The sequence below is a fragment of the Schistocerca piceifrons genome, chromosome 11 (genome assembly GCF_021461385.2).
Source record: "Schistocerca piceifrons isolate TAMUIC-IGC-003096 chromosome 11, iqSchPice1.1, whole genome shotgun sequence".
Taxonomy (NCBI): Eukaryota; Metazoa; Arthropoda; class Insecta; order Orthoptera; family Acrididae; genus Schistocerca; species Schistocerca piceifrons.
The window spans coordinates 121,258,242-121,271,021 of record NC_060148.1 but is presented as its reverse complement, the minus strand read 5'-3'; the positions used below and the strand labels follow the sequence as shown (position 1 = coordinate 121,271,021).

The 12,780-nt window shown below is 48.1% G+C and overlaps 1 protein-coding gene across 1 annotated transcript in view; it reads left to right on the top strand.

Annotated features, from left to right (window-relative positions):
* LOC124719783 (glycine-rich cell wall structural protein 1.0-like) overlaps positions 1-12,103 on the top strand; it is a 45,959-nt gene extending 33,856 nt beyond the window's left edge. Inside the window, exon 2 of the mRNA XM_047244980.1 lies at positions 12,081-12,103. Within this exon, the coding sequence (XP_047100936.1) occupies positions 12,081-12,103 (23 nt within the window). The remainder of the gene's footprint in view (positions 1-12,080) is intronic.
* Positions 12,104-12,780: the final 677 nt, after the last annotated feature.

Genomic DNA, 12,780 nt, shown 5'->3' with positions numbered 1-12,780 from the left:
ACCCTCTTCTGTAGCATGTCAAATCTTCAAAAAGTATGGGAATTTGTGGCCGACTTGATGACCTATGCTTTTGCAAACAGTTGTCAGGGACTGTGTAGCATGAAGGGTGTCCTCAGTAGAGTATGTTGGTGTAGGTGTTGCTGCCATCTGTGGTTCGATGAAGTTGCTCATCCCTTTTTGTAACGAACGAGATTGGTGCTAAATTTGTACTTGGTCACTGTGTAACATTTAAGCTGTTTTTACCCTTTCAAGTGACGCTGTTTTTGGGCTATCGTTTTATACTGCATACAGTTAATGCAGACAACAAGCCCACCACTTTTGATTCTACATAGCCTAAGGAAACCTTTCCCTGACGTGGTATTGGCAGTTAGAATTATTAGTCAATTTTCCACAGATGTGAGACATGTTAAAGGGACTGAAAAGATGGTGGCCAACTATTTTTCGAGGTCAATGAAATTTGTTATTCCGTTGATTGGCCAAATATGTGTCAGAATAAGCAGCCAACATGTAGACAGATGAGCTTATGTGAGTGGCGACATGTCAGTTCAGCTGAAAAGAGCTGTATTTTAAGGGAGTAAAAAACTTCATTGTGGTTTAGTACATCTCAACTACCTCCCACACCTTATCATGTCTGCTGCTGTTTTTCGCATGCAAGTGTTTATAAAGGTGTACAAGAACAGTCACCCTCGAGCTAATACCATAATTAAACTTGTCAAGGACAGCTACATTTGGCCAAGTACTAGGAAAGGCTGTTGATCATGCAAAAGATAATTTGTTTCACTTCAGACAGCAAAAGCTGAGGCATCAAGGGATCATCAGTTTAGTATTGGAGAGCAGCATGGAGGGTAAAAATTGTAGAGGGAGACCAAGAGATGAATACACTAAACAGATTCAGAAGGATGTAGGTTGCAGTAGGTACTGGGAGGTGATGAAGCTAGCACTGGATAGAGTAGCATGGAGAGCTGCATCAAACCAGTCTCAGGACTGAAGACCGCAACAACAACAACAACAACAACAAGACTGAACAATTATCACCATAATTACCCAGCAATTTTCCCTGAGTGTTTACTATCTCTAACTATAAGCAACTGATGGAGATTAGCTAAAACAATATCTGTACTTGCAGATGGAGGTCTGTCTATATCCAAAATTGTGTGTCCTTCCACAACTAGAGTTAATTGCAGAAAGTTCAGTGTCACCTTCAACACTTAAAGAACTTACATCTTTGGGGCCCTAATTTTTGCCACTTTTGCAACATAACCTTAAGGCTTGATCTCCCTGCTAAACGATGAGCAGAAATGCTTTGTTAATGGAAGCATAATAAGGTTCTTTTTTGGTATACCTGTGCTCTGTAATACCTGAAACATCTGGCTTATTAACACATGCTATGATGTCCAAATATCTGTGCTTACTTCCTCAGCTTGTAAAGTTTTGGAGGATAATCTTGAAACTGTATTTGGATTGGTGGATCATATCTGCAGATTTAATTCCAACTTGTGTGTTATCTAAATTTGCATAGTCACCACATTTTTTAATTTTTTGTTTGTAGCCATAAATATCCTCATTAAGCTAATCAGATGTACATGTCAAACTGGGAAGAGGACACAAAAAGGCCACACACAATAATAATAAAAAGAAACATTCAAAAGGAGTTCCTGACAGCTAAATGTAAAACTCGTTTGTTTTTGGATATATTACATCCAAAAGCTTAATAAGGCTGTTAGTTTCGTATCTTCAAGGCATAATGCTGCTCCACTGAGCATCACAATAAACAGCCTGAGATAGTAGAGTACTGTGATACTACCTAAGAAGAAATTGATGCACCACTGGATGTGAAGTGCACAATTTACTCCACACAGCAGGTGCTCCAGAAGATGGACTCTCACTCTTCTGTGCCATCATGAATATTTCTCTGGTAAATACATAAGTGGTATATTCTACACTGACAGAAAATTGAATAATTACATTTTTGCTTAAAGTTCCTTAAATGGCAATTGATGAGACCGTATCTGAAAAGACAGCTATCAACCCCACTTTCCACAGGAGGTAGGACTACAAATTACCAAAATTCTGAAATGTGAAACTTGTAAACCTGGAGTTGATCTAGCAAAACAAGGAAGGTCTGACATGTGTCCCACATCAGATGAGAAAACAAAAGGTTACTGTCTTAGCTATAGCACACAAATATGCAGTGACTAAGAACTGGGTGTGATGACTATGTACATTTGTTTAACTCCTGGTTTAAGTAATTTACATCATTTCATTGCTGTGGTTCTTACTGTTATCCATTAATATCAAAATGTCAACAACTACTTTGTTACTTTAAAATCTTCAATATGTTAGCTGTGGCCGACACTTATAAATGTCAACGTAAGCCACTAACCCTGTGCTTGTAAGTGTCAGCTGCACTTAATGTGCAAAACATGAAAATTTTTACAATTTAATTGAAAGTCCTAATTAAGCTTCCATTTTCATGCATGTTTATTTTTAAATATTAAAACTGATGAGAGTTTCATTTCTAGGCCCCTAATTTTCAAATCTGGATGGCATCATCCTTGCACTGCAACTAAAAGTACACCATGCATGACAGGTTCAATGTAATCTCTCCTGTAAATTGCACCTCACACATGTTGCTATCACAGGAAACTGCACCAAATATGTCAATATAATACTACATTTCATTTTCCATATATCTAAGCAAAACCAATTCATGCCCATCCAAGTGTATCTCATCTGTGCACTGCATCTTTCCCTTAACTTTAGTGTGCTTTACAATAAAATTCATACAGCAAGTTTTCTGAGTAAATTACCCATTCCATACCTACAGCTAATGCTTGTGTAACCCAGTGTGCCTTTCAGATGTGTTTACTTGTGTGTCAATACAAATGTCAGGTTTGGTTCTCAAGTGTGTCTTGAAATACATACCCCACATCAATTTTTAAGTACTTAGTCTCAGTTGCAAAATATGTTATGCACTATCAGTGCCATTTCACTGGAAAAATTTTAAATCATGCTGGGGATATACGGATAACAAAGTTCCCGCATTTCTCAGAAATTTAATTTTAGTTGCTTCAGCCAATGAGAACCAGGGAACAAAGTCTTACACTGCCCTGTTTTGTGTGCAGTGGTCTCATGGTAATAACCAGATAGCAGCATTTTTACACTTTATTCTTAATGAGCAAAAATACTTACTTGTATCTGATATTCCTTACCATTTCCAGGCGATTTTTGGGTCTGCAGTATTTTTATTTCAATTTCTATAAAGCCAAACGATTAAATGACTAGAAAGTTGTTTACGAATTCAGTTTTAAATACATATTTAGCATAAGATATTAACTGTCTAAAGGATAATAGCTCAAACAGTAATTAGCATTCTAGCTGTATCTTTTTAGCCAAGACTATTATAGATGCATATACTTTACTCTCAAGGTTCCTATGTGCCCCCTTAACACATTGACTACCATATTGCTGCCACCAGCGACAACAGCACAGCACACTTAATGCTGTATACCTTAGCTGGTGGTGAAACATCTGTCATTAACCATATCAGTAAACCTGTTAAATATAGAAAAACCACACCCAAGAAAGGCAGCAAGATAAACTCTCAGAGAATACTATAATCTAAAAATGTAAAATTACAACTAAATAAGCAATTTCCAATTATGTGTACCAAGCAAATTATGCCTTGAGTCAGTGATTTCTTTTGCCACAATTGATTAAGAAACATGCAAACTGAAGGACTAGTGAATAATCATACTTTACCTGTGAAAGCAGTGACAGCTATGTGCATAGTCCAATTTATGTTGAAATTATCAACTTGGTATTTCAATTAAATTTTGTGAACTATAGGCAACACGATAAAGAAATCAAACGAAAAAAACACAAAATTAATTTCTTTATTAACAATGCTCGGTTTTCCACATCACCATAGAGGTACCAAGCTTGATGCGTTACTCATTTTTTTTTTTTTTACATTGCAAGTTTCCCCAGTAGGCCTATAAACCATGAAAAACACAAATAGCTACTTCTTGCTGTCTTCTCTTCTTTGGACTTTCACTTCAGATAGAGGAGGAAGACTGCAAATGAAAAGAAGAAACAGTGTTTTCTGTTGTACATTTAGTGGCGCATTGGCGAATATTCCGCATTTGGGTGAACAGATAGCGTCTACAAATTTAGTGAAAGAATTGAGAAATGTGTCAATTAAATGCGATGTGAGTCTTGCAGTATCTCCCTGTTATTCTCGAACTAAGTTTTGCGTTATGAGACTTGTGGGAACCGGATTCCAGAAAGATTTGAAGACTGTGAGAAAGAAAGTCAGTTTTGAATGTGAGGTTTTTTTTTTTTTTTTCCTTTATTGTTATTTTCAAACCCGTACAAACAGGCAGGCTGTCAGCAGCATGGTACGCCGCTCTTCAGCCGTAGAGGAGATATAGAAAGAACAGAAAGAATACACAAATGTGACATAACGGTGGGTAATAAAACAGTAGACACATAAAGACAAACACGGAGCCGTTCACACTTGACGAGAATTCACTACAAACTGGTGTCACGACGCACTAACACTGAAGACGGCGATGGCACAGGTGAACGATGGAGTATGACGGGAACACTGAACACGAAACACAACGGCACTCACGAGACACTGATGGCGAGGATCTCCGGCGCGCGAATGTTCACTCAGCGTGTACGAGTCCGGGGACCTGCCAAGAGAGGAGGTGGAGGAGGAGGAAGGGGAAATGGGAGAGGGGAGAGTAGAGATGCCATGGGCAAAGGAGTGAGGGGGAGGGAGGAAGGGGGGGTGAAGCCCGGAGGAGAGGGTAGGAGGGAGGGGGGAAAGGAAAGAGAAGGGAAGGGAAAGGGGGGGAGGGAGGGTGCCTGAAGGAAAGGACACAGGAGGGGGGGGAGGATCATAGTTGATAGGAGGGGTAGATACAGGGGAGGAGGACATCATCAGGGAGGGGGAGCTGGCGGAAGCCACCTTGGGAGAGGGTAAGGAGGGTGGAGAGATGGAGACCGGGTGGGACATGGGAGTACAGGCGCGGCAGCGGGCGGGGGTGGGAGAGGATCGGGGAGACGAGTGGGTGAGGAGGATCGAGTTTACGGGAGGTGTAGAGGATTCGTATCCTTTCGAGGAAGAGGAGGAGGTGAGGGAAGGGGATAAGATCATACAGGATCCGCGTGGGGGAGGGGAGACGGATGCGATAGGCAAGGCGGAGAGCATGGCGTTCAAGGATTTGGAGGGATTTATAAAAGGAAGGGGGGGCGGAGATCCAGGCTGGATGGGCGTAACAAAGGATAGGGCGGATGAGGGACTTATAGGTGTGGAGGATGGTGGAGGGGTCCAGACCCCACGTTCGGCCGGAAAGGAGCTTGAGGAGACGGAGTCGGGAACGTGCCTTGGCTTGGATTGTCTGGAGATGGGGAGTCCAGGAGAGGCGACGGTCGAGGGTGACGCCAAGGTACTTAAGGGTGGGGGTGAGAGCGATGGGACGGCCATAAACGGTGAGATAGAAATCAAGGAGGCGGAAGGAGGGAGTGGTTTTGCCTACAATGATCGCCTGGGTTTTGGAGGGATTGACCTTAAGCAACCACTGGTTGCACCAAGCAGTGAAGCGGTCAAGATGGGATTGGAGAAGGCGTTGGGAGCGTTGCAGGGTGGGGGCAAGAGCAAGGAAGGCAGTGTCATCGGCAAACTGGAGAAGGTGGACGGGGGGTGACGGCGGCGGCATGTCCGCCGTGTACAAAAGGTACAGAAGGGGGGAGAGGACGGAGCCTTGGGGCACACCGGCGGAGGGAAAAAAAGTGTAGGAATCTGTGTTATGGATGGTGACATAGGAAGGACGGCGGGAGAGAAAGGAACCGATCAGACGGACGTAGTTAATGGGAAGGGCAAAGGTTTGGAGCTTGAAGAGGAGACCGGAATGCCAGACGCGGTCATAAGCGCGTTCGAGGTCAAGGGAGAGGAAGATGGCGGAGCGACGGGAATTAAGCTGTTCGGAAAGGAGATGAGTGAGGTGAAGGAGAAGATCGTCGGAAGAGAAGGATGGCCGAAAGCCACACTGGGTGACGGGAAGGAGGCGGTTCTGGCGGAGATGCTGGTGGATGCGGCGGGTGAGGATAGATTCCAGGACCTTGCTGAAGACCGAGGTAAGGCTGATAGGACGGTAAGAGGAGACGGCGGACGGCGGTTTTCCAGGTTTAAGGAACATGAGGATGCGGGAGGTTTTCCACAGGTCGGGGTAGTAACCGGTGGACAGGACTACATTGTAGAGCCTGGCCAGGGTGGAGAGGAAAGAGACAGGAGCTTCACGAAGGTGACGGTAGGTGGCACGATCGTGACCAGGAGCGGTGTTGCGTTTTGTGCGGAGTGTATCAATGAGATCCTGTGTAGTGATAGGGGTATTGAGGTCCGTGTGTGTAATGTTGTCCAAGTACTGGAAACCAGGAGCGAGGGGAGGGACAGAGGTGTCAGTTCGATCGCGGATATCCGGGAAGAGGGAGTAATCGAACTGGGGATCATCGGGGATGGAGAAAACATCGGAGAGGTAGGAGGCAAAGTGATTGGCCTTACTAAGGGCGTCAGGGAAGGGGTGATCATCGTGGAGAAGAGGATAGTAGGGGGAGGGTTTAGTTCCGGTAAGGCGACGGAAGGCCGACCAGAACTTGGACGAGTTGATTGGTAGGGTTTCATTTAAACGGGTGCATGTCTGTCGCCAGTCCCGGCGTTTCTTAGCCGCGAGCAAATTACGAACGTGTCGCTGGAGTTGCCGGTGGCGTCGTAGTGTGTCCGGGTCACGCGTGCGGAGGAAGGCATGGTAGAGACGACGGGATTCACGGAGGAGGAGAACGGCCTGCGGGGGTAAGGTAGGACGGTGGGGGTGGATGGCGACAGTAGGAACGTGGGCCTCCACGGCCTCAGACAAGGTCTGCTGGAGAAAGGAGGCGGCATGGGTGACATCGTCAGGGTGGTGGTAGGTGAGAGGATGGCTATCGACCTGGGTGGAGAGGGTATCCCGGTAGGCATTCCAGTCGGCTCGGGAATAATCGTGGACAGACTTAGGGGGAGGATCAGTACGAGGGTCGGGGCGAGGGCGACGACCGTCCGATACGGTGAGGAGGACAGGGAGATGGTCGCTACCAATAGGTTCCAGGACATCCACCGTTATGCGGCCAAGGAGGTTGGGGGAGGAGAGGATAACATCAGGAGTGGAGTTGGATTCGGGACGGGTGTGCTGGGGGATGGGAATGAGGTCGCCTTGAAGGGAGGAGAGGAACCGATGCCACCGCCGTAACTGGGCGGCGGAACGACTATGGATGTTGAGGTCGGCGGCGATCACGTAGGAGGAGAAGGTACGGTCAATGTGGGAGAGGAAGTCGAAGGGAAGAGGGGCGTTAGGACGGACATAGATGGTGGCGCAGGTAACGGTAAGGCCAGGGAAGAAGAGACTAAGGATCAGGTGTTCGGTGGGGTCGGGAAGGAGAGGTTGGAGCCGAACGGGGATCTGGCGGTGGTGGCCAATGGCAACTCCGCCACGCGCAACTGGGAGGGGATTATCGGAGCGGTGGAGGAGATAGGGGGAGGTGTGGATGGAGTGGTGGGGTTGGAGGAAGGTTTCATTGAGGAGGAAGGCATCCACACGGTGGGTAGCAAGGGTGTGCAGGAAGAGGTTCTTGTTGGCGGGAAGGGAGCGGATATTGTTGAAAAGGATACGATGCTGTCGCGCCATGATAAGGATTTAGACGAGGGTGTCAAGGCGGGAGAAGGTGAAATGGGCCTGGTTATTGGAATAGGTGGCGTACATTTTAAGGTGGAATATGGAACGGGCGGCGAGGGAGATCTGTTGGAGGGTGTGGGGGCGCTGAAAGGGATGGACGTTTTGGAGGACAATGGTGAGGAACCTGATGATGTCCTCAGCAGTGGGGGGGTGGACGAAGGGAATTGCCAGGAGGGGTGGGGGCGTCCAGGGGACGGACAGGGACGGTGAGTTCAGGGGTGGTGGGAGGGGGCCGGGCTTTACACTTTTGGGAGTAGGTAGGGTGGGGGAGGCTGCAGGTATTACAGGAGGGAGGGGATTGGAGGTTGGGGCACTGCCGGAGGAAGTGCGCTTGGCGACAATGCGGGCAGGTGGGGGCCTCGCGGCACTCGGCTGTTGTGTGTGCATTGTAGCGCAGACATCTCTGGCAGCGCAGGGATTGAGGGGGGGAACGGGAGGGGTCGACTTTGTACCGCTGATTGAAGAGGAGGGCACCCTCCTTCAGGAGACGGTCAATGGAGGGGGCGTCCTCAGAGAACACCCGCATAAGGCGGGTGGGGCCGGTCGCGTTAAAAATGCGGCGGACTGCCCGCACCTCCAAGGTGGGATGGGCCTTCAGCTCCGCCAACACCTCCTCCTCCGTGATCGACGGGCTAAGCCGAGTGATCACGGCGGTGAGGGTCGGCGGGCGACGCGGGGGTTGGGGTTGGCGGGTAGGAGATGGGGAGGGAGCAGGGGTGAGGGAGGCGTTAGGACCAAAACGGGTGATGGGGAGGCGGGAGAGGATGTCAGTATGGAGGGTTGGGCTGGGGGAGGAGATGAGAACGGAATCCCGTCTGGGCGTAAGGAGAGAGATGGGGGCGCCAGGGAAATGTTGGCGGAGGAGGAGGGAGAGATTCCGGGCCTCGAGGAATGAAGGATCGGGACGGGACAGGAGATATTTGTAGAGACCGGGTGGGGAGGAGGAGGAGGAGGAGGAGGAGGAGGAGGAGGAGGAGGAGGAGGGAGCGGGGCCTGGTGGGGAGACGTCCATGGCATTTTGGGGTGGGGATGGGGGGCGGGGTGGAGCCTTTTTAGGAGCAGAGGGAGTGGGGGCGGCACTAGGGCGTTTGACAGCGGCAGATGGGCGGGTGGTGATAAGAGGGACGGGAACAATGGGGAGGTGGCGGGAAGGGGCAGGTCCCGGCACGGACGCAGCAGTCGGCGCCGGAGATAATGACTGTGACGGTGCAGGCGAAGGTGGCAGTGACGGCGACGGGGAAGTCGATGAAGATGGCGGTGGTGGTGGTGGCGGCGGCGGTGACGGCGATGGCGACGGGGAGAGCTGGGCGTGGGCAGTGGCCCGACGGGCCACCACCCGAGCCGGAGCGGCAGTGACAGGCTGGGGGAGTGGGGGGAAGGGATCAGAACGAGAGGAAGAGGCGGGAGAGGGGGCGACAAAAAGCGAGGGCGAAGGGATAGAGAGGAGGGGAGGGATGGACGGAGGGGGGTGGGACTGGGCACACCAAGTGATAGTGGTGGAGGCGGCGGAAGGGGACGTATACACGATGGCGGTGGTGGTGGTTGTGACGGTGGTGGTGGGGGCAGACATGACGACAAGGAGAAGAAAGAAAAAACACAGCACTAAAAGGACAGGACACACACTTAGGGACGACGAACGGCGACGGCGACGGCGAACGGCGACGGTGAACGGCGACGGCGACGGCGACGGCGACGGCGACGGCGACGGCGACGGCGACGGCGACGGCGAGAGGCAGGAACGCTGCTGCCGCGGACGGGGCCGGGGCCGGGGCGGCGGCGGCGGCGGCTGCGGCTGCTGCTGCTGCTGCTGCCGGGACTGCTGCTGCCTGGACTGCTGCTGGCACCGGAGGGCTGCTGGCTGGCTGGCGGCGGGACCACTGCTGCAGGCCGGGACCGGGAAACTGCTGCTGCTGCTGCTGCTGCTGCTGGGCTGGCTGGCTGGCTGGCTGGCTGGCTGGCGGGCACCTGTAACCCCTAACACTTCGATTAGCGCGAAAATTGCACTATCGAAGGGCGGTAACCTTTCGGTGTACCGCCGGAGATGGAATGTGAGGATCATCAAAACGTATATGTTGCCCATGGAACCAGGGATGATATGGACGTTATTTCGGGATATGATATGCATTAAAAGTATCAAAAGTTTTTATAGCCACGTTTTTATATAATTTAAAATATCGTTTAATTTCCCTGAACTCTGAAGACTGGTTTATGTGCCGTTAGTCTTCCACTTTGTGGGGAATTAGTTTCTCAGTAGAGAAGTCGACATTCACTGCGTGGGAATGACTAACGTACTACCATCTGTTGGCGACGGCCGGCAACAGCTGTGTGGCCCGCCCTTCACCTTCCAGTAGCGGCCGACAGATGACAGTCACGTTTATTTCAAATTTTGACGTCTTCTCGGAAAGTATTTGAAGTAGAGTTCATCTCAGCAAATTCATATCTCTTGTTCTTTAAAGACTTTGATATAAGACAACGTAGATTTCCAGTAATTTACTGTAAGAATATTTAATACTCGTTCCTACAACTTGTGTCATATGTTGTATAGTTTACAGCACTGTCTGTAAGGGATTTACATTGTTCGCAGGGTTGACCCCCCCCACCCTCTGGTTTCCTCCTTCCTCTCCACCCCTCGCCCGTTGCCGCGCCTCTATCGCTGTATCCCTCCCTCTCTCCACCTCCACACCCTCCATCTCCTTCATCAGGGCAATTTCCAACGCCTCCCCCTCCCGGATGACGAACTTCGCCGTGACATATACCCTTCCTTCCAACTATAACCCGGCCTTGTTCCCCCCCCCCCCCCCTCCCCAGGGCCCCCTTCTCCTCTTTCCTCCTTCTCCCAGAGCGGATTCTCCTCCATCCCCCCCCTCCCCTGAGACCCTGCACCCCATACTTGCCTCTCTCCTTCCCACATCCCTCCCTACCTGGCCCTCTTCCGAGCGACCCCCATTCCCCTCCCCCATCTCTTCCCCTCCCTCCCTTCTTCAGGTCTCCCTCATCTCCTTGAACCTGGCAGATCCTCTGTATTGATCATCATCAGTGTGCCACGTCAGTGTTGTGTTTCGTGCTATTTCTCGTGTGCGTCCAGAGGTGTGATTTTCATTGTGTACTGCCTTGAGGTTCGCCGTCAGTGTGCTATGCCATCCGTCAACACCTTCATGCTCCAGTCATACTGTGCCTTGTGTTCTTTTAATCGTCGCAGAGTGTGGCTTTTTGTGTGTGCTACTTTTAAACAGTTTTTTTTTTATCTCCATTTTACAGTCACCCCGTTTTTTTTTTTGTATATTGCCTTCCATGATGTTCTCCCTTTTGTATATCTATGTTCGCCTTCTTCTCTCCTTTGCTGTTTTTAAATGTCTTCTATTGTTTTGTTCTATGTCTTTCGGCTGAAGAGCAGTGCATATGCTGCTGCCAGCCCGCCCCGATGGGGAATTGAAATACAATAAAGAAAAAAAAAAAAAAACTGTAAGGGAGCTTTTTACGTGTTAGTGTGATTAACAATTTTTGGCGGGAGCAGATTCGAATGTGATCTGTCTCCCGTAACCTATGTCGAACATTTGGACATGTAGGGTCGAGCTATCAATTAGTGATCCACGTTCTGTTTTGGAGCCAGCGAAAGCTGTTGAGGCAGTATTGCATCTGAACAGAATCAAGAAACTGTTTGACAGCACTTCAAAAGTCGATACGACGTTTCATAAGCTGAATGCCCCAGGGAGTATATGTCAAGTAATATGCGTTATAATGACTATAGGTCATTCATTTCAAAATCCAGAAGCACTAGAACTGATGCGTTTCGAGCGAGCAAAATAAATTTGCTCTGCAAGAAATAATAAAGGTGTTATAAAATAATAAGATTCAAATTTGGTGATCACTTCCCTTGTAAAGTGTGATTTAATAAAACGTGTTTCAACTTTTTTCTGTTGTTTAAATATAGCTGTAGCAGAGCGTGTTCGATACTGGAACACATTTCGATGAATAGAGGCCGGCGTTACATTCAACTGTCGACAGCCAGGCGCGCAGGAGGCTGCAGGGGGCTGAACCCACAGCTTCTGAAACATAGACCTCATGGCGCAACTGTGACGTCATCGCCGCTAGGCTGTCGCTGCCAACCTCCATTGTACTACAAGATTGAAAGCCTAACAAAATCACGAGACTTACATCTCGACTATCAATCTGTTCGCCATTTACAGAGAAATAGTGCCGCCCTTTATCATTCATAAAGAAACTATGTGGCTCCAGTACGCTGTAGTGCAAAATGCATATTACGCTGGTTACAATACTATGTGATTTCCTTCTATTGTGTTTCAGATCATACACAAAATTACGAGTGAAACCAACATCAAACACAGCCTGTAATTTACAATACATGATAGAGATACTTTTAGTAAAAGTTATCAGATAGGATGAAGTAATTATTCTGGTAATAAAATGTCGTGTGACTAGGGCCTCATGTCGGGTAGACCATTTGCCAGGTGCAAGTCTTTCGAGTTGACACCACTTCAGCGACTCGCGCGTCAAAATATTCTGGTGATCGTAAGCTTAATCACCTCGACAAAAATGTAATTCAATGAGACATAAATGAGTCACCAAAGATCTTATCGATATTGTCGCCGGAATCGGTTTAATAGTAAATTGTCATCTTATCAAGTTTTAACCAACAAAGCAAAATGAGACATTTCATAAATCTGACACCTCCATCTCTCTGTGTCAAATATGTACCAGAATACTTCCGTTAATGAAATGAAAACTTTGTAAGTAAAATATAGGCTTAGTATTATGCAATTTTAGTGTTAACAATGAAATTACACAGATCAAGAAAAAAATTATAAATGTGGAGAAAATGACAAATGTTAATGTTTGTTAACCTGTGACAAAACTTATTCCAAACTGCTTTACAGTTGACATTTTTCCCTTTCTGCTGTTATTACTGTTATGGCTATCGTTATTTTTTTTAACATAATTATCGAGAAACATGTTATACCCTACATTTTATTCCACACCGAAGAAG